The sequence below is a fragment of the Papaver somniferum genome, chromosome 11, assembly GCF_003573695.1.
Source record: "Papaver somniferum cultivar HN1 chromosome 11, ASM357369v1, whole genome shotgun sequence".
NCBI classification, from domain to species: Eukaryota; Viridiplantae; Streptophyta; class Magnoliopsida; order Ranunculales; family Papaveraceae; genus Papaver; species Papaver somniferum.
Genome location: NC_039368.1, coordinates 134,122,086 through 134,148,687, shown reverse-complemented (window position 1 = coordinate 134,148,687; position 26,602 = coordinate 134,122,086). Strand labels below are relative to the sequence as shown.

Genomic DNA, 26,602 nt, shown 5'->3' with positions numbered 1-26,602 from the left:
ACTTTTGTTAGAGCAAGTCTTATGGTGGAATTCAACCTATTTCAAATGTGGAAAAACCATGGAATGTCAAGTATAATGGCTTCCAAGTTGGGGTTTTCCACAGAAAATCCAAGGAAGGTTCCACCATTTCGTGGAAGGGTTCGTGGAATCCATCTGAACGCCAATAAGAATAGTTTTTTTTTTCTGTCCGTAGATTTATGATGAGTTGTTGAAATCTAACGGCTGAGAAAAAAACGCTATTCTTAATAGCGTTTTTTTAGCGCTATTAAGAATAGTGTTTTCACTATTCCACCACTACACTTGCACTTCCATCCACGGTTCCAAATGCTGAGGTGGCGTGGAAGATGGAACTCTTCCACCATAAGACTTGCTCTTAATCCAGATAAATAAAGTCTTTTTTACAACATGTTTAAATACCAGAATCAAAAGACACAAGCAAAAATGTTTTTGCTCCACAAAGTACTAATTTTTTTAATTTCCATAAGTCATTTTGGAATTATGTACCCTACGAATTTTTAGCTTTTTTATTTTTATAAGTCAAAAAATAATTTCTGGAGTGGTGTCTAAACAGATTATATTAGAATTTAAAGGAGGCATCTATCGGCCATTAAGATTGAAAAGTAAGTCCCATACTGCAACATAAAAAATTCTTGCGAAGCAATCCGTAAGCCTAAAGAGTGAATCGCACTGCTACATGAGAACTAGCTACTTGCAACACGCTAGTCCTAGCATTTTCGAGCTTTCAAAACTTTAGGATCAACACGACGCGGACACTATAAAATTCTCAAAAAATTAGGACGCGGACACGTATATACATATTTTATTTATATCTATAATCATGTATTTATACAGCAAAGTCAAGTGTTTCAATCCTAAAAATTAGAAAATGATGTTGCATATGTATAAATTTCAAAAAAAAAAAAAAGAGAGATCGTTAGTTGGTACAACCGGAGGTCAAGCAATCTATCACTATTAAACACATGACACAATCAAAATGCATTCTTAGAACAACATATGTCCGACCAAGAGTATACGTGATATCATTTCCAATTACAAAATCTTAATAAATTAAGACCTAAATGATTGATTTGAATGTTTGTCTTTCTTCATTTAGTTAATAATAGTAAAAATAAAGAAGAAATGTAAATGAAAATGGAAAAAAAGAAAAAAACGCTTCAAACTCGAGTCATCAGTGCGTCCAAACCAGATCCGTGCGTCGTGTCAGCGTCCCACGCGTGTCCTGTGTCCTACGTGAGTCGGACGCGGACACGGGTCAAAAAGTGCAGCATCCGTGCAACCCAGGATTAGAGGTCCCTTGGAGTTAAAGACCTGCTTGCGGGTCACGTTCTATGTGTGAGCACTGTTGTGTATGACTAACGTATGCAGCTTTTGGGGTTCACGTTATGTTTGTCCCACACCACACCACACAACACAACACACCCCATTACGCTAGCAATATAGTGCTGCTACTGATTGTTTCCTTTCGGTTGCTGTTTTTATTTGGTAGACCTAATAATCCTGACAAGATTCTCCTATCATTATGTCTAAACATCTTGTGGTCACCCATAACTCACCTGCCGTACTTTGTCCAAAATGTTCACTTTTCAATGCAAATGCTTCTCGCATTTGTTTGATTTTGCAATTGCTAATCCTATCGAGGAGACTGGTCCATTTTAATGCTGCTCGCAAATAATGAGAGGGAAAATAAATAACTAAGGTTAAGTCTATAGTTAGATGATGTCGAATCTTATTCATCCACGGGGCTGCGAATTTAGTGCGAGTTCAAAATATTTTTCCAAGATAAGCCTCGCAAAGGGTAGGTTAATTGATAAAATTGCAGGTCATCAGAGGGTGTTTTTGTTGGAATATTTTCAACGCCGCTAACCAAAGGGGGGTCCTGGGGGGCAACGCCCCCAGAAGAATTTTTTGAATTGAAGGTTTTATTTGGCCGATAAAAGCCTGTTCGAAAATTTCGAATCCAAAAGACACCATTGATGTCTGTTGATGAAGGAACCTGACGTTTCGTGAATAGAAACCTGTTGGCGAATAAGAATAAAAAACCTATTCCCAACAGGTGCAAAACCCTTTATAAATAGCTTCTCCCAGTTTCGTTTAACATATAAGAAAAATCAATCTGTTTTCTCTGTTTCAAAAAGCATCATCAGAAATCAGAAATCTCTTTGTGTGTTCTTGATTGAATCAAGGGGTACAAACCTTGAATTCAGTTTTCGTTGCAGGGCTTTCATTGTATCCTGAAGGCAATATTTCGCATACCTGTTGTAATCGCCAATTGTTATTGGGAGGGTAGAAATATTTGTCTAAAAGAAATTTATACAAGCCTTGAAAGTTTTGGAGTGCAACAATTTCTTCTCTGTGTCATTCATCCTTTGTGAAACCCATTTTTTTCCAACAGTTTTTATGCTTTGGATACTCTTAGAGACCTAACATTTGTACAGCTTAATCCACTGACGGATTTACAGTTGGGCTAAAGGGGGCTTTAGCACGGATAGCCTTCCCAGCCCACAAGCTAAAAAAAATAAAAATTGCTCGACCAAGACTTAAAAGAAAATTTATCCTTCCTGAATCCGTCCCTGGCTTAATCTGACTTGACTCATAATCTAATCTGCATGATTCTTATCCAATGTTTTTCATCAGGAGTCATCCATTTACCATTTATCCTAACTTCCAAGTTAGGAAAATGTCAAAAACGACATTAGTTTCACAAGTGGAGGATGGTACCCCTGGCTTGAATGAGCCTACCAGTGCGGACCTCAATGAAGATGCGGTATTATTTTGGCTTTAGCATATGAATTTGGTAAAAACAGTATTTTCATGTCCTTGCATTACAAAAAGCCACTGCACCAGATAATGACGACAATGTCGACAAAGAGTAACTGTACTTGTATTGCACATACTATTGGATTCATACAGTACAGTAAAAAATGAGTTTTGATTTTGATTTTTTTTTTCTTTTTCTTTTAAGCTCGAATTTATTATTATTATTATCCGCATAAAGATATCTTGATTTTTCATTTTTAACGGATAGTTTGTTTTTTATCCGACTTAACTGTCTCGTCTGAATCTAACTCGTCGTTATAAAATAACCCGTGGGATTTAAGCAAGTAAGATATAAGCTTATGTGAGACTCAGATGTATGACTATCAGCTCGAACCTCGTGTCGGGTATGGAAAAAACAAAAAAAAACAACCTATTTGGCATATAACAATTCAGATCCAGATCCAAACAAAGATGTGTAATACAAACATATATAATTAAAATAAAACAAAATGAATCGATCGAGCCAAGTCAGAATTTTTCGGCTGTTGTTTTATTTAGTCGACCTAATAATCATGGCAATATTATATCAAAATGCGAAACATTTTGTGGTCACTCTAACTAACCTACCCATTTTTGTCCAAAATTTTTTTTTTTTTTTTTAAGAAAATAGAGTTGAAGATCGAAAGAGCAACAAATTCGGTGGTACAACGAATGGCCATCCGGGCTATATCTAGCACCAGGATGAACACCCAAATTTTGAAGAGTGTTATTACAGTTATCCTTAACATAAGGGTTTTGAGTAGACTGTAATGCTGCCAAAAACAACTGAAGGTTGGGATGTTTCCAATTTAAGTCCTGCAGCAAAATTTTGTCCAAAATGTTCACATGATCTCCAAGCAAACGCTACTTTCATTGTCTGATCGAAAATGATTCACCCACTATCATAAGATTTAACCCGAGAGGAGAATCTCGCTATCAAAAAAATAATGTGAGATCCAGTAATCCATGCCATTCAGGGTTTGAATAAAGCTGTGATTCTGAAAAAGCTCTATAGGAAAAATCACGTAGGTAGAAAACAACTGTACATGTCAATTTTAGAAAGCATAATTAGTGCTAGGGAAAAAGAAAGTAGAAATGAGCCCTACAAGCCTTCCAAATTAGAGGTTATTGGCTGCAAAGACATCATGGTAATGCAAGTCTATTTTCATCCATATCCACCACCGACGGCTACAACCATCGTCTTCTAATGTCTGTTGTTGTAAAGTTTCATAGAATTTCTCTTCGTTGGGTGTAGCACTGTTTGACATTTGTACATCTTATCTAATTTTCTTTCTTATCCAATTTTTTTTTTACTCAGGCATTATCCATTTATTACTAGACTGAAATGCAATAAATTGGGGAAAATGTCAAAAGCTGTCACACATTTCTTCACAAGTGGATGATGGTGGTGGGTGGTGGCCTTTGGACTCTACAGTGGTTGGTACAGAGGTACGGACCTCAGTGGAGCTGTTTATTTGCGCAAGAAATGTGAAAAGATGGGTGCAGTCGGTGGTAAAGATGGAAATAATGCCACTCCTACACTTGGTGAGCCCAGGATGAAAACAACATGACATCAAAGCTGGAAGAGTCTCCAGTCTAGTGGATTTATATTAGCATAATTTATAAATCAATATTAGTGAGCTTGATACCAATTTTATGTAAAACAAAAAAATCCTAGTCACTGGAGACTATACCGAATCCGTATAGAACAAAATAATCTTAGTCACTGGATTTTGGATTAGTGTAATATCACTATCCTTGTTTATCATTTGGTGCATAACAGAGAGGATTGTTTCGTGTTTTATGTGTAAATAACAATAAACTCTGGTTGCCAACATTTTAGGTAATGGCTGAGTCACTCGTTAGCTCGGTAAACATATATTTAACTTGACGAGTTTATTCAAGCCGACACAGATTTTGTCATGCTGATGTAATGATATCTAACAAGTTGTTTGTTTTTTTCTAACTCAACCGATTAATTCGAACTTGACTTATTTAAATCTGACTAATTACATCTTACTCAAAAACTATTAAATAGTATAATCGTAGTATAAATTTTTTACGAGATTTATACCCGACAAATTAGGTACAAATAGTTCGGAATCAAATATATGAACGAGTCAAATCTCGAGTCCGATATAAGAAAAACGGAAAAAATAGACCATTTGACATCTGGTTCAAACCGAATCAATCACCTATGCGGATCCGAACAAACTAGCTGTAAGTTTATAAACTGAATCAGATTCAAATGAGTCAGCATTTTGGGCTTGGATTAGCCTTACTTTTAGACAAAAGGGAGACAAAGGTGCATAATTTGACTGAGACATTTCCAAGTCAGATATGTGACTCACGAGTCAGGTAAATGCTAACTGAGACACCTCGTGTCAAATACATAAGCGGAGTCAGATCCCGAATCAGACATCCTAAGATGAAAAAACAAACGATCGGATATCTAATTTGGGTTGAGTCAGACTCAAAGAAACAGGGTGAGTCAGACTTTTGCACTTTTTAGACAAAAGCGAGACAAAAGTGCATACAAAAACCATCGCTCTTGACCAAATTCTGAATATATTTTCTTTCTTCTCTATAAATTAAAAAAACGGAAGAAGAAAATGGTAGTATTTAGTAGTTGAAGAAGTAGTCAATTTCTTTAGATCTTCCTAAGAAATAAATAAAAAAATAAAAAAAATAAAATAATAACTGAAGAAGATCTCTCTTTTTCTTCTCAATATAAAATTCAAGAATTTGGGTCTTGTTTTCGAATTCTGTAGAGGAAAAAAAGAAAAAACTGTTCGTATAAAGTGTTACATGTACACTAACTTCACGTATCATCAAATCAAATCAAACCCACTCACTATTAAAACTCTTTCTTCTTCTTCTTCATCTTTTCAGAAATAAAAAACTCGATCTTTAAATCACTTTCAGTTTTACAGTTTGGGATATTATTTCTCTGGGTTCTTGCCAATTGCCATGCATGTGTTAAATTTTGAGAATTTCTCAAAATTCATGTCTTTTCAAGTGATTTCAGAGATGGGTTTTGTTGGGAAATGTCATTCTGATACATTTCACTGGTTCTAAGGGGAATTTGGGTTGTAATTTTTGGATCTCTGGGTTTTGTTGGGTAATTTCTGGATTTGGGTTTTTGATTTTATCTTGTCATCTGAGTGAAAAAGAAAAAGTTGGATTAATTTTTGGTAAGTTTTTAATGGAAGTTATTAATTCTTGTTTAGATCTGAAATAAGATCACATTCCTTTTATAAATTTTCAGTAAAATTTTTCTTTAAGTAGTTGAGAGTTTGGTTTCAGGGTTCACGGGGCAGAAGAAATTGTTCACAAGAAAGTGTTGGATTCTCTCAACTGTAATTGCTGGCTTTGTCTTAAAATCTAAGGGTATAAAATCCAAGTGTTGGAACAAAGGATTGCAAGATATGGGTCATTCAGCTGCAGTTTGGGATCAAAGAGCAGCAATTGAGGTTACAAAAGATTGGAATGGGATTGATCAGGTCGTGCTTCGATCGCCTCGAGGAGCTTCGGCTAGGGTGAGATCCTTTTTTCTGTGTGTTTACATGTTTTAATTGAATTTGGTTGAGGAATTTTGCTAATTTTGTTGTTTGGGTAAAATTTGTGAATTATGGTGTTGTGTTAATGGATGATTGTTTGTGGAATTTGTTCAGATTAGCTTGTATGGAGGACAAGTTACGTCGTGGAGGAATGATAGAGGCGAAGAGCTCTTGTTTACAAGTAGTAAGGTGTTGTGTTTTGAACTTCTCTTTTGTGATTATGTATGAATTGTATGATGCATGTTATCGGGTTCTATAGAATGTAGTTAGTGTTTGAATTCCATATCCAGACGATGTTCTTACTGTGACATCGGATATATTTTAGGATAATGATTTTCTTATCTGTTGGGAATCTTGTGATTACCTGACGGAAAATATTATACATCAATTAGGATCTCATGGAAAGTGACATTTGGGATTGACTTGATGATTGCTTATCTAAACTTCATGTGTTGTGATATTATATCTTGCTTGCAAAATCTGTATATGTCAAGTTGTTAGTTCTCTGCTATAGACGGTTTGCGTTTCTTAATCACATATAGTTGCCAACCGGTAGAGAATTTAATGCGACACCGAATGTTTCGTGAATGAACGAGTTGTTTTGAGATTTTATTTTTATTTTTTTATGTTTATCGTTATTTTCGGTTAGGGGGATGACTGATCTTTAAATTTATTTGTTATATTTTCTTATTCGTCTGTTGAAGGCCATCTTAAAGGCTCCGAAAGGAATGCAAGGAGGAATTCCTATATGTTTCCCACAGGTATAACCATCTGTCCTTGTATTTCTCAAGTGATATTCAATGCTTTTTAGTCTATTCAAAGATGAACGTCTTAATGCCCAAGTTGATCCGTTTTTTATGACTATATTTCAACTACTTTGAAGTTTGGAAGTTGTGGGTTGCTGGAGAAAAATGGGTTCGCTAGGAATAAAATTTGGACCATTGATGACAATCCTCCTCCTCTTCCCACCAACGACTCAACTGGTAAAGCTTTTGTTGATTTGCTGCTTAAACCATCCGAAGAGGATTTGAAAAGCTGGCCTCATAGGTATGACCTTGGATATTATAGAAAACTCTGACTTTTATGGCATCTGCTTAAACTTGAATTAATAGCACCACAAAGCTTTTTTCATATTATACTGTTCGAGTCATTGGTAATCAGCAATGGTTATGTGCTAATACTTTATACCGACCTCAACATGTTCGTACTACTACGTGTTCAGTAGGAGAAGAAACACAATGTGGAAGTCTAAGGTCCACAGAGGAAGTAATGTCGTATACTCATTGCATATAGCTAATACAGTGTCCACTAGCTAGAGAAAAAGGGCCTCTGACATTTTTCACGGGGTTAGCTTTAAAGCCTCCTGATGTTTCTGTTGGATAATATCAAACTAATTTGATGGTTGATTCAGCACAGGACCACTCTGATTCTCTCTGGAACTGTAACGGTGTGGGTTTATTTTGTGGTCCATGTACAGTTCATTGTTCTGGTGTAACTAGTGAAATAAATAGTTTGGTCGCTTTCAAATTCATTTTGGTTTTTTCTATTAATCCTGAAAACATCTTAAATTCTGGAAAAGGAACTGTTGTTTCAACATTTCTGAGTGAAATGTTTTTCATAGACCAATTGCTTGTCTCGGGCAGTCAAATAACTGAGAATTCTACCTAGATTCAGTCCTAGTCTTTGACAGCTTGGCTTTCAAATAGTGGACCAAATGTGGTTTATTGCAGGCTAGTCATCTTCAGATATTTTCAGTTATGCTCGTTTGATATTGCACCCATGGATATGTGGAATTTATGTTTTTTTAGATTGTTTGCTATTTACTTTTGTCTACATTACAGTAGTTATTTATTACTAACCAAAAATGCTATTGCCATTTCAGTTTTGAGTTCCGCCTTAGGGTTTCTCTTGCCACAAACGGGGACCTCACCATGATTTCACGCATTAGGAACATCGATTCCAAGCCATTTAGCTTCTCATTTGCATATCATACATATCTCTCTGTTTCCGATATCAGGTATACTTAGGATGCTTCTTGTTCTGTTGTGATTGCTAATTCTCAAGTGTGTGGTGTAATAATTTCATAATGTCATGGCTTAAATCCACAGTGAAGTAAGAATAGAAGGTTTGGAAACACTCGACTATCTTGATTACCTTTGCCAGAAAGAACGCTTTACAGAACAAGGAGATGCAATTACATTTGAAAATGAGGTATAAAAATGCAATCTGCAGTAACATCTCTCAAACTCCTTTTGATCACCGTGACTACGTGCTCATCCAAATTCATGCAATGCGCAGGTCGATCGAGTTTATCTAAGTTCTCCAAACATAGTCGCAGTCCTTGACCATGAAAAGAAGCGGACATTTGTTATACGTAAAGAAGGGCTTCCTGATGTTGGTAAGTTGGTTCTCTTCTTGTTTGTTCTTGATGGGTTTCCTCCTAGTAACTCATGTATTAGTTTTTGTCACCTGTAATAACTGCGGTCGTTTCTCTCTCAGTCGTTTGGAACCCATGGGAGAAGAAATCAAAAACCATGACAGATTTTGGGGATGAGGAGTACAAACAGATGCTCTGTGTTGACGCTGCAGTGATTGAGAAACCGATCATGTTGAAGCCAGGTGAAGAATGGAAAGGTCGATTAGGAATCACTGTCGTGCCTTCCAGTTACTGCAGTGAACACGATCCTTGTCTGAGCGGACTTTGAAACGACAAAGAATCCACACCGAAGAAATGGTAGTAATAACTTTATTTATTCACGTTGTTATTGCCTTGTAATTTCTAGAGTACTTAAAATCTGTAGAAAAGATGGTTGTGGTAAAAAACATGCTTTTTTGTTGTTCTTTTGGCTACAGCCATGGATGTGAATGAAAAAACCTCTTGTCAATAGATATTGAGAGTTGTTAATATATCTCTTTTTCTTCTCGAATCAAAATGGTCTGATTGTAAAACTCAACCTGCATAAATACAGAGGTTATTCTAGTGTATTACTCAGGTTTCCGGCAGGAGTACTACAATTGTTTCTTCAGTTTCTTACACCCAGCCTGTGTTTGCAAAACATTAGAGGCCAACCTATTTGCAGCTAGTATTCTGACTTAGAAGCCTGAAAATCCAGAAGTTAGTTTGGGGACACAACTTCATAACGATTTTTTGAAACAAGAAAGTTTCTAAGTTTCTTTCAGCACTTGTGCTTTTGGCATTCAAGTATTAGAGGTGCTTGGATACGCTTAGTATATTCTCAAAGAAAATCCATTAAAAGTTTACTTTTTGGGAACTAATTTTTTTTTTTTTTTTTTGCATCTGACTTCCGTAGAAGAAACAACACTTGTGCTTATAGGTGTTCAGAGGGTGTTTGGATACACTTTATACGTGACTTCTAAAAATAAAAAGTGAACTTTTTGTGAAGTATTTCTTTTTTACATCTGATTTTTGGAATTGACTTCTGTTTCTACATACCAATTGATTAGTTATTTTCGACTTCTAGAAACAAAAAAATAGAAGTCAGTTTGACAACACAAGTTTCGAATGACTTATTAACTTTATGGGCAGCAACTGCTCACGACTTCTAAGTTCCATTTCTTCTTGAAGATACACCTTGAGAAATTACTTTTCGACTTCTAGAAACAAGAAAGACAAAAATTAGTTGTGGGTGCAAAATACCGCACACTCATTAGTTACACGAATTAATATATTTAGTGGAACGAGAACAAGGACGCACATTATATATCCAGAATGGCGAACTTGATGATGTCACTAAGTCACAATAAAAGTGTGAAGATCTATGCCGCAGTGAAGAATCCCCGCGGCAATATAGATGTCTAAGCGACTTTGACGCGCATCAGATCCAAAGTTAGGGGCTTTATTAGCTGTCCTCCACTATGTAAACTCCTATAAAAGGAGCCAACCACCATTGTGTGTGAGAGAGATCTTTTTGGTGAGCTGAGATAAGATATTTAGGAGAGAGAAAGTAGTTTGTTTCCCAAGTTAGGGTTTCATCTCATCTTCTTTGTATTTGCTCTAAGTTTTAATAAAAGATTTTAAGTATTTCATCATGGTTTCTTAGTTTACTTGATAGATTCTCATTAGGGTGTAGTTGTTGGATTTCCTGCAACTACATTTTGGCGCTAGAAATCAGCTCGGATGATAAACCCTGTTGGCGAAATTCTTTCAAAAAACACTCAAACATTTTCATAGTTTTTCTTCGCTCTATTAACAATCATTGAGAGTTTTAGAGGTTTAGATCTGAAATACAAAAACAAAAGTTGTCATCTCAGAAAAATATTTTCATTAGTAACATTTTCAGTTCTTTGAAGAGCACTTTTTTCCTTTGCAAGAGAAAATATTGTTCCAGGTAAAACAGATTGTGAGACGAGCATCTACAGAAGAACAAGTGATAGCAACTAGGAGGAGTAAGGAACAATTGAGGAACGCAAGTCCAAACTCAGATCCAAAGCGAATAGGCGAAGAACAACACCATCAACTATGATGCTGTAAGGACCCTCAAGCTCGTCAACGCTATTAGACCAGTCAAGATACGACTAAGCCGCTAATGACTTGATTAATTAAATATGAACAATAATTAATAAAAAAAATCTAGTAATGATTTAAAAATGAAATTAGTACCATTAGATAGATCTCGAAAAATTATGTGAAATAGACTACAAAAACGCGTAAATCGGATGAAGAAGATACGAAGCTCGGAAGTTGGAGTAGAAATTAGTCAACCTTCTGTTGACCGTCACCGTTGACCTTGGCGCTGACCGACGAACCTTGACCATGTATTGACCGTTTTGAGTTGGCCGGACCTTAACTTAAGAAAAGGTTAACCCTTAGTAATTTTAAGTAGGTGGTAATAGTAATAAAGTGTAAGTTGAGTGTAAGAATATTTATTTAACTTTTGAAATTAAATTTCATGCACATCTCTTCTTCACGTGTGGTAAGTAGGTGGTGTTGTTGTTTTAGATTGTAAGGTGGTGGTGGTAGTTTAGGAAGGAAACAGAGAGTGTGAGAGTAAGAAGATTGTCATAGTATTAAGAAAGAGTTTGAAATTCTATGTTTTTATTTTATATAAGAATAAGAAGGAACGGTAAGAGTTGTAGTAGAGAGTAAAAGATAGATAACTATAGAGAGTTAGAGAGATGACGGAGAATAAGAGAGAGAGTTGGCTATTCTTTGAATTCAATCACTAAATATATGAAAGAGCATGTTAGAGTTGTGATGATATGATTGAATATGATTATGGTAAGCTTTTGATGATGATGGCTTTGTTAATGGAGGATAGAAATATTTATAGTGTTCACGGTGATTATTGTGAACACAAAGATCTGGTGTCATCTGAGTATTCACAAATAATGCGCGTAGATTCATGACAATACAGTAAATAAGTTGCGCCTGAGGGGAATGGATAGGTTATGTCGAATCCTTGACTCAGAGTTCTAATACTCTTCCTCGTCTCATCAACTACAATCATTGTTCTTGGCTCATACAATAAGATAAATAGTGGATGAAATATAAAATGTACGAACATGATATACCATAAGTATCGAATTGATCATATAAAGCATAAATGCATGAATATAGATGAAACGATTAACTTATATGATTCATCACTCAGATCTCTGTCTACGGGTTTGGGTTTTTCATTATATGTATGAAGGTTACAGAAATAGTCGAATGACTTTGAGACCAATATAAGCCTGCGTAGCAGGAGGAACTTCACTTACACCTTCTCTATCTCTTTGTCTCTCTCCTATTCTCCTCTCAATGTTTTTCGGCCACCCTCCTCTCAATGTTTTTCGGCCCGTTATAACCTTATCCTCTTGTGTTTTGTGCCACTCACGCAGAAGTCTTCGTGTTCTCGGCTGCATCTGCGTGTTCTGTCTGGATACGCAGTATTATCTGCGCTTCCAATACAGGCTGACTGACAGTATCCTGTTTGAGGGTATTTAATGCGGGTAGTTGAGATGTCTGTCCGCGGTAGACAGCTGTCCTCTGCCCCTGTCTTGTCTGCGTCAGTCTGACTATCCCCAGCCGTAGATCTTAGATCTTTTTAGGGATAGGATAAAGTGACTCTTGGCTGTCCACGCGTGATATCATATCTTGATGCCCTTGGCCGCATGTCCTCCACGTGTGTCTTTGTGGGCACGTGGCGGAAGATGAAATGTGTACCTACAATTTTCCCCTTTTCCTCCTACTGGGCGGTTAGTCGAAGTGGGAAGAAAAAACATGTTACTCTCTTCATCTTCTCTTCACTATTTTCCTAGATTTTAGGGAACGTTCCCCACTATTTGTCATAAATTCTTCTTGGGTAGTGGAAAAACATATTACTCTTTGCATATATATATGAGAAGGAATGTGAAAATTCTCTAATCATAAATTTCATTCCTTCTCTTTCCTCGGAATTTTCATTCTTTGTTCTCTACTTTTGTATCCTTGTTATTAACTGCTGCTGCTGCTACTGTTGCTCCTCAAAGTTTTCTGCTGCTGTTGCTACTGTTGTTCGTCGAGGTTTTCTGCTGCTGCTACTGTTGTTCGTCGAGGTTTTCTGCTGCTCCTACTATTCGTCGAGGCTTTCTGCTTAATTTTTTGTTTATAGGTAGGTGGTTTTACTGTGTCTTGATTATCTTTTGATGAACTGTTGCTATATGTGTTTGCGATGAAGAACATATATATAAGTGTGTGTATGATTGCCCCTGTTCGTTATTACAAACAGTAATGATTTCTTTCTTCGTATATGCTTTCCCCTATTTTTTATTTCCCTTTTTATTTAGGGTTTGTTCTTATTTTCCATATGGTTCATGATTATGAAGAACTGGATGAAATTGGGTTTTTTGATTTCTGTTTTGTCCTCGTGGAAATCTGAAACTTGTTTGTGTACTACGCAGACATGGCTGACCGTCCGCGGGTTTCTTATCAAACTCCACCGCTTAGTCCGCGTAGATCTCTTCCGCGTAGGGATCCTGATGTTTCTCCGCCTGGTGGAGGTTCGTCTAAATCTTCCCAAGGTGATGCCCGCGTTCATAGGGTTTCCTCTTCTTCTTGTCAGAGGCACTTATCTTCTAAGAGGGGTGAGTCGTATAGAGGGAATACGTAGAAGGGAGACCGGCCAAAAGAGGCTCTGGCTCCCGGTATGCTGTTTCCCGTCCCTTAGTTAATCCGCGTGATGATCCTAAGAGAACGCGGTATTTCCTACCTCTTCGGTCAGTGTCGCCTCCTTCCGCATCTCATCAACATCCTCTACCTCCCCCTCTAGTGTCTCAACCCAAAGGGAGGTCTTCGAAAGAAGTGGTTTCGAAGACTGATGTATCTAAGGTTCATCCCAAGAGGAAAGCTTCCGAGAGAAACCCTTCGAAGGAGTCTGCGCCTGATCCCGTGGAGGAGGAAGATATTTCTCAGGAAATACGTAGCGTCGCTGTTGGGGAGAAGAAAGTGACCTTCAAACATATTGATCTGGAGGTTTTCAAGGAAAATCATGGTCTTCAGCTATTCGATGTTCGTTTTTACGCTGCTGATGATGATATTACTTATGAGATGATATCGACATATAAGTTTGATGAATTTCATCTGCTGACCACGGTGGGGGCCTTTGAAGCGGGTCTTATGTTTCCTTTGTACAAGTCTGGGGATTCTTTTTATTATGATGTGCTGGCTAGTCGAGAGGGTTTTTCGAAGAACACACACTGTCGCTCTATTTCCCAACTTTATGGGAATTATCTTTCGTGCACTGAGGGAGTGTTATCTTCGGAGCTGGTAGACCCGGGAAAGCGTATAGAAATTGATGCGATGGAAACGGGCCTACAGTAATACCGCAAGTGCACGGTCGTCAGTTGTAGCTCGTGCAAGTACGGGTCGATCCACAGAGATCGGGTGTGTTTCGGAAATGTGCTTTAGCTAATTGGGTTCCTGAATTTGCTTTGGGCTTAGAAGCCCTTTGGAAGTGTTGGGCTTAATGTACTATTGGGTTTGTTAACAATGAAAGGAACTGAGCTTGGGCTCAGTTTGTTCTCTTGAAATACAAATGGGCTTTGGCCTTTGAGTTTAGGCTTATGGAATAAGCCCACAAGTTGGTTGAATTGGATTGGGTCTTAACCTTAACCTAAACTGGGCTTTGAGCCTTAGTGAAATGGGTCTCAGTCTGAAGTGTGACCTGGGCTTGGTAATAAACTAGGTCTTGGGCTTAACTGGGCTTGAGCTTTGCAAGCTGGCTTTGTTTCAGTGAACTGATTTGAGCTTTGGGCTCAACAGTTCAACTGTGAATTGGGCTCTTGAGTTAATCAACTGAACTTGACTTGGCAGGAAGCAGCAGCAAATAGTGGCACAGCAGCAGCAGTGCTGCAGGGCAGCAGAGGAGAAGCAGCAGCAGGAGCAAGAGCTGCACTTGGCTTGGCAGCAGCACAAGAGAGCAGCAGCAGTGGAAATGCAGCAGTGCAGCAGTAGAAGTGCACAGCAGTGCAGCAGCAACAGAGTTGCAGCAGCAGCTGCAGCACAAGTAAACAAGAAAACAGCAAACAACAGCAATACAGGGCAAAACCAATGAAGAAAAATAAACAGCAACAAAACAAAATAAAAGCAAAATGAAATGACACAAAGGCAATTAGCCTAAGGCAAGGGAAGATGGTTAAGCTAACAAAGCAGACTAGGATCACTAATTCCACCACTAACCTACACCATGTATTCAATGACTACATTCTTGTTCTTGTGATGACATGGGTTAAGAAGGGGTCTGCCCAATGTCTAAGAAGTTTCTCCACTAGAGAAATCATCCCCAATAAGACATTGCTCCAAAGCACTAGTTATCTGACTAAGTATAACTAGTCTAAGGCTCAACATGGTCTGGTTTAGCATGATTGGTGGCTATGTCCACAGAGAGGTATTCTAACTACAATGGATACATAGCATCCACTGTGAGAGCAATTTGCAGACTTGCCAAGGTGATTATCTCCTAAACATGTTTAGCATTCAAGAGTGCATACTCACATTACACAGGATGGCAAGTTAAGGCTTCCTTAAGACCCTAGCAATTAAAACTAACACATGATATTAACAGTGAATAATAACAAACATCAACAGGAAATAAACAATTAACAGGAGAGAAACATAAGCATAACAAGTGAATTGAAATTGAGCTTGTAAATTAAAACATGAACATTTAACAATTTAACAGGACATGAGAGTCCTGGATGTTGGCTACTCCAAGCATAACTATTACAACACACCCATAGTGCTATTTATAGTCACAGATACCTAAATTATACAATTAGGGTTCTTCCCCAAATTTTTCACCCAAACTGACAGTAGATTAGGGTTCAGTAATTTCTCACCTAATTTGATGTAGCACATCAAATTGATCGCAACCCATGCTTTGAATTAGTCTTCTCTTGCTTCCCATACCTCCAATTGCTCTCTTAACTCACCTAATTTACCAATTTTTCACACGTTAGGGTTTTGAGAAAAACGTGTATAAAAATGGGAAATTAGGTGGCTAGACAGGTTGTAATGATGGTAGTGGAGATGGGTTATGGTGTTTGGTTGATTTGAGAGGAGATGGTGGTGGTTGAGGTGGTGGTTGAGCGGGGCAGGGTAAGGTGGCGGACATGGCAGGAGGTGGTTCTGCAGAGAGGGGGGTGATGGTGGTGGATGGGTTCGATAGAATGGGAGAAGGGTCCGTTTGGTTGGGGTGTAGGTGCTCGGTCGCTAGGGTGTTAGATAGGTCTATCGAATTTGATGTTCTGCAACGCTGAGTCATTGGATGCGAAGCTGGTAGGTAGATCGGACGGTGATGTGGAGGCAAGCGATGAGCGACCGTTGGATTATATGATACAACAAAATGAACGGTACTTGATGGAGTTAGGTACTGTAGTGTTAGGCGGGTATATCAAACTTCGATGCGCAGCAAGGGAGCGACCGTTGGATTCAACTACCATCTAATCTGAAGGCTTGGAATTTCAGCGCTGTGGTGCTTGGCAGAGACATCAGATTTTGATGCTCAGCAAGGAGCGACCGTCGGATGCTTCTGAGAAATGATCTGATGGCTGAGGACGGAGGCGCTTTTGTGTGTAGAAAATGAGGTTGTGCGCACCATTCTTCGCGGCTTCCTTGCGTAATTTCTCCCGGCTTTTCACTACTTTTCTGCTCTTTTCGCTCCGCGACTCATCCGAACTTTATTTACTACCTAAAAATGCAAAATTAATTAATAAAAATATTTATTCTTGAAAACAATGAAAATACAGAATATGGGATAAAATGTGGAATTAACGCATAAAAGATGAGTTAAATTGCCAACAAAAAGGGATAAATATATACAATATTTGGCACTCATCAAATACCCCCAAACCTGAATTTTACTTGTCCTCAAGTAAAACAAAACTAAGGAAATCCTAACTATACCACTGTCGCTGGTCTCTCGAATGCATTTAGCGTATGCACTAAGCCTTTTAAACCACTAAGTGTCCCTAGTGGACGAGTTGAAGTCTCGTGAAGGTTTACCAGAGGTGTGCCTACAAAACCTAAGGACAAAATATGAGCTCAGATTCCATCAAACGTGACATGTGCAAAACAGTTAAGCTCACAGCAAAATGGAGATGTCAATCTAGCTATCGAAGGCACAATCCTAGCACTGATAACAAATAAGGACATGTGATAAGAGTGTAAAGTGTATCTACACATGTGTAAAGAAAGATCTGAAATCATGACTACTAATCACCAAGAGATAGTTTCTCAGGCTAAGAACTGAGGTCGAAATCTAGCTAGCTGTCCGGACTTTACGAGAATTGTGAATGAGTTGGAGGTATTTCACAATTTCTCGCGTTGTACATCAATGGCATACACCCTCCTTGCTTACAATGAAACAACAAAAGATGACTATTTACATGACTCTTATTTACATTGACAAATCTCTTTTTATTTTTGGAACAAGAGATGATGGAATTGATAAATACTTGATTTTTTTTTTTTTTGTATTTTTTTTGATATTTTTTTTTTTTTTTTTGAGATAGTTACATTTTTGATATATAACAATAAAGAAACAAAAGATTACATGACACTTTGCAAGAGGTAGCCCTTTTTGATGCACCCAGTTAAATTCGATGGTTGTCTTTCTTAATGTAACCTCCATCTTCTATCCCAACCAACCAAAGAACAAGCTAGTCCAGTTTCGTTCAGTATTCTAAAGTGATTGGAAATCGTGACTTCCTATCCAACACCTTGAAGATCGAGGCCATACATGTATTGGTAGATCGTGCGCGTGCAAATTTCTTATCACTATGTGAATTGTGCTAGAATCAGGGTGCCTAAATATCTAGACTAAGACTCCTAATAAAAATACATATTTGCACAAGAGTCAACATTTCAAGGTAAATGAGCTCCATTTTTATGATTTTTTTTTCATTTTTTAATTTTTTTGAATTTTTTGATTTTTCAATTTTTTTGGAATTTTTCAATTTTTTCAAAAAGAAGAAGGAGTTTTGTTTTCAATTATGGCATATTTTCAATTATGGCATATTATCGTGGTATCTACTCTATACCCCCAAACCTAAACTAAACATTGTCCTCAATGTTTCAAAATATGGAAAGAATTATAAAACAACATATGGAAAGGGACATGCTGAGTAGAGTAAAAGGAGAGAGAATACCGATTTTGGCGAAAGCAGAATTAAAACTCCGTTATTCAAGGCAAAAATCCAACATATTTCAGCCGAAATCATATTGGATTAGCAAAATATATACAAAAGGAACAAAAGGGTTTTTAAAATTTTATCTACTGGATTATGTACAAAAATATTCACCATACACTAACAATCTAAAGAGTTGAGGATCAACCCAAAAGACGAAGTGTAGACATTTCAACAGCTTCACACAATAATAACATGATAGAAACTCAAGTGAAACTGTGAAACAAAATGAGCTACCCCCAAACCTGGATTTTACAGAAGATATAATTTTGAAAACAAAATCGTGCAGTTTCGGGGGTTCATCATGCAAAAGGTCTAGCTCGAAATGAACTGTGCTAGGGACGGGCAAACATGCTAATTCCAACTGTGGTTCCTCAAATGTATTATATTTGGATGAAAAATAGTCCGAGAGGACTTGGGAAGCACACAGTTCCAAATCTAGGTTAGGCATTTTCAGAAAAATTGGTTTTACAATGTTGGTACAGACCAAATCTAGGTTGGGTGGAAGGCCAACAGATTGTGACTCATGTAGGAGAATAGGCATATCATTATCAATCAAATCAAAATCTCCTAAATCATCTACACATGTCACATCATGCTCACAATCATCAATCAAATTAGCAAGTTCACACTCAGAATCATCAACATCATCAATAAATTCATTCTCATGCATTGGCAAATCAGGAGAAATATCACAAAGTGACCTAGGTAGAGAATCAGACACATCAAATATATCTTCATGCATATTAGTGTCTACAGAAGATTCAACTATTCCTATGTCATGCTCATCTTCACAGAATAATTGTACGAATCCCATGTCAATATCAAAATCATATGAATTACAATGAGTATTAGAAAGAACAACATTCATGAAGGTCGAGGGCGAGAAGCCATATGTTATTGAACCAACAGGTTCCACAATATTTTCATGTTCTTCTAACATATCATCATAATCATCATAATCATCATCATGGTAGCATGCATATTGGTCCTCATTAAAAGTGGTGGTGTCGTTAGTCGATTCATGTTCCTCTAAATTAGGTTCATATTCAACATTATTTACATGATTGGGACTAGACACTTCATTAGGGACAACATACATTTCCTCATGAATTTCCTCCTTTTGTCGGTGAAGCAAAATCTGATCTAAATGTGCATGAATTCGTGCTGTAGATCTATCATAATCTTGCTTACAGAGTCTTAAAGCTTCTGTGGTGGAGTCTAAATTCATGGGAGTACAAAATTCTTCATGTTCAAATTGTGGTGAATGGTACATGTGTGCATGGTCACTAGGGTTTTCAAAATATTGATCGCAACCCTCAAAGGATTGATTATGGTCCCAATGACTACCATTCTCACAATTCATGGGCATTTCATACATTGGATTTTCTCTTGATGGCCTAAAATTATGCAAAATATGACAATGCTCAACAGGGTGGTCTAAACTACCACATGCGGGACATGCATAGATTTCAGGTTGCCTAAGAAAATTAGATGTGACAGATTCTTCATGTGATTGCATTTCTAAAGTTGTGATTCGAGCTTCTAATTGATCCATAAATGATGATTGTGTGAATGAGGTACTAGCAAAATGTTCATTTTCACGTTGCGATGAATGATGCATGTATGAATAGTCATTAGGGTTCATGTATTGTGGCTCGGGACTTTGAAAATGTCCATAATAATTCCTATGACTATTGACATCATGGTCCGTGGAAGGTTCATAACGTGAAGTTTGTCCATAAGCAAGTTCTCTAAGAGTTTTATTTCCATCTCCAGGAGCAGACCAAAATCCAGACATGATTGGCTCAAGAAGCTAAGCAACTATGTTACAAAGCTCAAAATTTGGTTTTTAAAGGGTTTGGATTTTTGGGAAAATTTTGGTTTTGATGGGCTATAAATGAAAAGTTTGGTTTAAAATGGGAGCAAGTAAAAATTTTGGTTTTAAAATTGGGAGCAAAAGAAAATTTTTAGAAATTATATATATATATATATATATTTTTTTTTTTATTTTTTTATTTTTTTTTTTTTAAAGAAAATAAGAAAATAAAATTTGGTTTTTGAAATGGGAGCAAGCCCACTGTGCAAGCCTCTGATGAAATGAAAGCTGCGGCCTACGAAAATCCAAGTTTTAATTTTTGAAAGTCTAATTTGGCCCAGTTGGTTAAGGCCCGACGTTTGTTTTAAAACTTTGGTTTCGAGGTCCACTTACAAGTCCACAATCAGTTATAAGCTCAGCTGGGTTTAAACCCAGAGTCCAAAATACAAGTCCAATGAAAGAATTTAAACAAGCCCACAAAATAAATACACGCCCACAAATTAAACAAACAAGCCCAAAAATAAATTATTACAAACCCAAATAGAAAAATAAAAAGCCCAAAAAATTGGGTTAATTATTACAAGCCCACAATTAAAAATTTGGAAGCCCACAGGTTGGGTTCTCTCAATTAATGGGTTTAGGCTTACCTTTGTAGCACAACCCAGCTGCTCTGATATTGTTGCAAAAACCCAGTTGGGTTTTGGTTCTTTTCCTTAGTGGCGTCCCAGCAGAGGAAAAACAGGTTCAGAATCAGCAGGTCCAACAGCAAATGAAATGAAGCAGATGCAGATGCAAATGCGATGGAATGAAATACAAAATAGCTAATAAAACACAGATAAAACACAGCACCAATCCCCGGCAACGGCGCCAAAAACTTGGTAGACCCGGGAAAGCGTATAGAAATTGATGCGATGGAAACGGGCCTACAGTAATACCGCAAGTGCACGGTCGTCAGTTGTATCTCGTGCAAGTACGGGTCGATCCACAGAGATCGGGTGTGTTTCGGAAATGTGCTTTACCTAATTGGGTTCCTGAATTTGCTTTGGGCTTAGAAGCCCTTTGGAAGTGTTGGGCTTAATGTACTATTGGGTTTGTTAACAATGAAAGGAACTGAGCTTGGGCTCAGTTTGTTCTCTTGAAATACAAATGGGCTTTGGCCTTTGAGTTTAGGCTTATGGAATAAGCCCACAAGTTGGTTGAATTGGATTGGGTCTTAACCTTAACCTAAACTGGGCTTTGAGCCTTAGTGAAATGGGTCTCAGTCTGAAGTGTGACCTGGGCTTTGTAATGAACTAGGTCTTGGGCTTAACTGGGCTTGAGCTTTGCAAGCTGGGCTTTGTTTCAGTGAACTGATTTGAGCTTTGGGCTCAACAGTTCAACTGTGAATTGGGCTCTTGAATTAATCAACTGAACTTGACTTGGCAGGAAGCAGCAGCAAATAGTGGCACAGCAGCAGCAGTGCTGCAGGGCAGCAGAGGAGAAGCAGCAGCAGGAGCAAGAGCTGCACTTGGCTTGGCAGCAGCACAAGAGAGCAGCAGCAGTGGAAATGCAGCAGTGCAGCAGTAGAAGTGCACAGCAGTGCAGCAGCAACAGAGTTGCAGCAGCAGCTGCAGCACAAGTAAACAAGAAAACAGCAAACAACAGCAATACAGGGCAAAACCAATGAAAAAAAATAAACAGCAACAAAACAAAATAAAAGCAAAATGAAATGACACAAAGGCAATTAGCCTAAGGCAAGGGAAGATGGTTAAGCTAACAAAGCAGACTAGGATCACTAATTCCACCACTAACCTACACCATGTATTCAATGACTACATTCTTGTTCTTGTGATGACATGGGTTAAGAAGGGGTCTTCCCAATGTCTAAGAAGTTTCTCCACTAGAGAAATCATCCCCAATAAGACATTGCTCCAAAGCACTAGTTATCTGACTAAGTATAACTAGTCTAAGGCTCAACATGGTCTGGTTTAGCATGATTGGTGGCTATGTCCACAGAGAGGTATTCTAACTACAATGGATACATAGCATCCACTGTGAGAGCAATTTGCAGACTTGCCAAGGTGATTATCTCCTAAACATGTTTAGCATTCAAGAGTGCATACTCACATTACACAGGATGGCAAGTTAAGGCTTCCTTAAGACCCTAGCAATTAAAACTAACACATGATATTAACAGTGAATAATAACAAACATCAACAGGAAATAAACAATTAACAGGAGAGAAACATAAGCATAACAAGTGAACTGAAATTGAGCTTGTAAATTAAAACATGAACATTTAACAATTTAACAGGACATGAGAGTCCTGGATGTTGGCTACTCCAAGCATAACTATTACAACACACCCATAGTGCTATTTATAGTCACAGATACCTAAATTATACAATTAGGGTTCTTCCCCAAATTTTTCACCCAAACTGACAGTAGATTAGGGTTCAGTAATTTCTCACCTAATTTGATGTAGCACATCAAATTGATCGCAACCCATGCTTTGAATTAGTCTTCTCTTGCTTCCCATACCTCCAATTGCTCTCTTAACTCACCTAATTTACCAATTTTTCACACGTTAGGGTTTTGAGAAAAACGTGTATAAAAATGGGAAATTAGGTGGCTAGACAGGTTGTAATGATGGTAGTGGAGATGGGTTATGGTGTTTGGTTGATTTGAGAGGAGATGGTGGTGGTTGAGGTGGTGGTTGAGCGGGGCAGGGTAAGGTGGCGGACATGGCAGGAGGTGGTTCTGCAGAGAGGGGGGTGATGGTGGTGGATGGGTTCGATAGAATGGGAGAAGGGTCCGTTTGGTTGGGGTGTAGGTGCTCGGTCGCTAGGGTGTTAGATAGGTCTATCGAATTTGATGTTCTGCAACGCTGAGTCATTGGATGCGAAGCTGGTAGGTAGATCGGACGGTGATGTGGAGGCAAGCGATGAGCGACCGTTGGATTATATGATACAACAAAATGAACGGTACTTGATGGAGTTAGGTACTGTAGTGTTAGGCGGGTATATCAAACTTCGATGCGCAGCAAGGGAGCGACCGTTGGATTCAACTACCATCTAATCTGAAGGCTTGGAATTTCAGCGCTGTGGTGCTTGGCAGAGACATCAGATTTTGATGCTCAGCAAGGAGCGACCGTCGGATGCTTCTGAGAAATGATCTGATGGCTGAGGACGGAGGCGCTTTTGTGTGTAGAAAATTAGGTTGTGCGCACCATTCTTCGCGGCTTCCTTGCGTAATTTCTCCCGGCTTTTCACTACTTTTCTGCTCTTTTCGCTCCGCGACTCATCCGAACTTTATTTACTACCTAAAAATGCAAAATTAATTAATAAAAATATTTATTCTTGAAAACAATGAAAATACAGAATATGGGATAAAATGTGGAATTAACGCATAAAAGATGAGTTAAATTGCCAACAAAAAGGGATAAATATATACAATATTTGGCACTCATCAGGAGCAAAGGAGAGACAATGATGACTCTTTATGTTCCCAATCCTGAGGAACGTGTGTGGTATACGCCTGAGAATTTTAACAAGTCTTTCGGTGACTATGTTAACAGTAAGAATCGTAAACCGTGGAGTGTGAGTCTTCGGAATATTGCCGCTCCTCGTGGTGAGATCCGCCTTCTGAGTGAAGTTAGTGGTGCTAAGGTGAAGTACGTCACAGATACAGAGAATTCTACTAACAAACTGGTGTTTCCTACTCGTGAGCGGATCAAGCGTGATCATGAATATGAATGGCATGCAACTTTTATTGAGGTTGTTGGTCCCTGGGCTTGGGGGTGGGTTCCAGGTCTGCAAGGATGGCGTCCTACCGCAGATAGCCAGATACGTGCGGATCCTCCTGCCTGTGATGGGAATTTCCGTCCTTGGCATTTGAATTTTGAGGGCATGAATTTCCAATATGCCCTCGATGTTGTTGATGGAGATGACGAAGAGAGTTCCGATGCTGATCTTCAGGCGAAGAATGCTGTGGTTGTCAAGGTAAGATTTCCATATGCCTTGTCCTTTAGTTGAGGCAGTTCTAATTCTTTTCAAATTCAGGGATATTTATTCTTGTGCCTTGTCTTTTCAGGCGACGAAGAAGAGGAGGATAAATCCCAAGCAGTCCACCACCGCAACAATCGAGGATGCGGAGGTTTATGAAGAAGTTAACAATCCTGTGACTGAGCTTGGAGAGGATGAAGATATGTCTGATATGGAAGAGCGTACTGATACATCCCCTCCAGGTCATGATGATGAAGAATTTGTTGAAGGGAATACTACCGCTGGTGGAAGCGGTATTGGTGGTGAAATTAATCCCGCAGGTTGTCATGATGCTGGTGCCGAAGCTAATCATGCGGGTTGCAGTGATGCTGGTGATGATAACACTGGCCTTGGTGATGAGGGTGTTGGTGGTGAAATTCCCGCTATTTCTCAGGAGTTTTCCTTTGGTCGGATTTATTCTGCGGAGGATAGTTTTGACATAAACGCTGCCCTGGGCCTGGCTTCTGAGTTCAACCTGCTTTCCCCAAACGATGATTGGGATGTGCTTGGTAACTCTAGCAAGGTGGATGGAAAGGGCAAGGGAGTAGTGGATGCTAGTGATGTTCCAGAGGGGAGCGGTGCTAGAGACCTTCCAGATTTGGATGCGGGAGTAGCCTCGATCTCTTTGGGTGCTAAATTCACGGACATGGGTAATGACTCAGTTGGGTCTTCTGGAGATGATTTTCCTCAGTCACTGATCCTTGAGGGTGATGATGCCATCTTAGCTTGGTTTAAAAAGAATAACTTGATGTTCGTACCCAATCCAGCTTCTATGGTGGAGGGTGAGAAGAAATATGATGCATATACCTGTAAGATGATGCAATTGTCTCCCGAGGACCAGGTTGCAGAAGCGTGGGATAAGAATCTTCGGGCCTTGGAGGCTGCTCTAGTAGTCGACGCTCCCTCGACTGTTGTTGATATGATGGCGTTGGCTGATGGGTATCAGTATGGATTTCCCCAACAGCGGATGTTAGAGGTGGGTTCTCTTATCATTTTTCCTTGTATCAATTTTTAGCAATTTTTAGAGTCCGGGTGTTCTAATCTTCTGATTCGCAGATGATGAGGAGTGAACATTGCAATCACATGTTGTACCAGTTTTTTAAGGCCAAATCCCTTAAGTTGGAGGCTAAGCTTCGTCTTCGGGAAGAGGAGCTTACTGCGGCTGAGACTGTCATTGCTGATAGGGATAGGGAGATATGTGAGTTGAAGAGTCTCCTAAAGGCTAAGGAGCAACAAGGCAATGAGGAGGAGAAGCTTCGCTTGGATCTTGCTATGGCTCGTAGTGAGTTGGAGGAGGCCAAGAAGAATTCTTTGGCTGTTACAGGTTTGATTATCTGTTCTCTTCCTTGCTGTTGTCCTTTACTGTAATTAGTGTTCTTTCTGAGTCTCCCTCCCCCACCCTATATTCAGTGGGTGGAGTTCCTGAGTTAGTATGGCTTTGGAAAGAGCGGAAGCGTCAGAAATCTCGCATCGCACAGTTGGTAGAGAAGATAAAGAGCGAGGCTGATCAGTGGAATGCTCGTGCCGATGAACATAATGCTCTGGCAGAGGAGTGGCGGGTCAGACGAGTCCAAATGATTGATATGCAGAACAAATATAACAATGATCGTCGTTTTTTAATGGAATGTTGTTGTGGACGCGTGATAATCTTCGTGAATCCCGAGAACAGGTCTCATCATTGGAAGCTAAAATCAATCTCTTGGAAGAATAATTGCGTCAAGCTCGTTCTTCTCAGTCTTCTGATGTTAAATATTACATTCAGCGTCTTGATAGGGAGAGAGATGAGGCTAGGGCTGAGGCTGGTGCTCTTAGAAAAGCTTTAGCTGCGTCTAGGGCTGATGTGGTACGCCAAGATGAGTCTGAGAAAAATCTTGAAGTAAATATGTATCGGCTCAACAAGGGTCTGGAGGGTTTAAAAAATGAAGTCAACCATCTTCGTCACTTGGATTCAATGAAACAGGTAGAATTAGATGCGAGTCAGTACGCCCTTTCAACCCTTCAAGCGGATTATAAGAAGTTGTCAGATGAGTATGATTTTCTTGATGAAGCCCGTGATGCTGTTGTTAACGAATATGAAATAGCTTCGGCAAGAGTCGAAGGTATATGCTTATATTATCGAGTGTGATTCTGTAATTTCCTGGACCTAACCATCTACATTTTTCTTTTCCTTGCAGAGCTCCAGGGACAGCTTCGCACTACAAATGAAGAGCTTGCGGAGGCTCAATCTCAATTAGTGCATTAGGAAAGCCAGATTATTTATCACAAAGGTTTAACTACATCAAGGGACGAGGCTGCCCAAGCCGCTTCGAAGGAAGTGAGTCTCCTTTCCTCGTTGTTGTCAAAGGCTGAGATGATGAATATTGTTATTGCGTACAAGGCTCGGTGTCAACTAGTGGAAGAGACTAACAAAATTCTGGATAGCATCGAGTATGATCTTAAGACCGAGCATGGCCTTATCAAGAGATATCTGCGCCGTGAGAAACCCCCCTACATCTGGTTCTTCAGGGCCTTCCTCGGGTGGGAGCGTACCTTCAACGCAGAAGGGGAAGATTGCTAAACCTGCTGGTGGGGTTGAACCATCCAAGTAGATTTTTGTAGAGAGTTGATCTTTGTTGATTATGAGGCTTCGTGAGATTCCTTTTGTATTTTCTTGTTTTCGCGTATCATTGCCAAGCCTGTAATCAACTTTTAATGAATTGATCATTGTTTTAACTTTT

At 38.8% G+C, this 26,602-nt stretch overlaps 1 protein-coding gene across 1 annotated transcript; it reads left to right on the top strand.

Moving 5' to 3' along the window:
• The first annotated feature begins 5,432 nt into the window (after positions 1-5,432).
• LOC113322767 (putative glucose-6-phosphate 1-epimerase) lies at positions 5,433-9,362 on the top strand. Its single transcript, XM_026570911.1, has 9 exons — positions 5,433-6,011; positions 6,124-6,356; positions 6,492-6,566; positions 7,082-7,138; positions 7,261-7,424; positions 8,260-8,394; positions 8,486-8,588; positions 8,676-8,775; positions 8,877-9,362. The coding sequence occupies exons 2-9, from the start codon at positions 6,246-6,248 to the stop codon at positions 9,080-9,082; spliced, it is 951 nt and encodes a 316-aa protein (XP_026426696.1). The 5' UTR covers positions 5,433-6,011; positions 6,124-6,245; the 3' UTR covers positions 9,083-9,362.
• Positions 9,363-26,602: the final 17,240 nt, after the last annotated feature.

Excerpts from the sequence above, each read along its gene's own strand:
- LOC113322767 (XM_026570911.1), top strand. The coding sequence starts at position 6,246 with ATGGGTCATTCAGCTGCAGTTTGGGATCAAAGAGCAGCAATTGAGGTT. Across the intron at positions 6,567-7,081 it reads TCTTGTTTACAAGTAGTAAG|GCCATCTTAAAGGCTCCGAA; the intron begins GTGTTGTGTTTT and ends CGTCTGTTGAAG. Across the intron at positions 8,776-8,876 it reads AGAAGGGCTTCCTGATGTTG|TCGTTTGGAACCCATGGGAG; the intron begins GTAAGTTGGTTC and ends TTTCTCTCTCAG.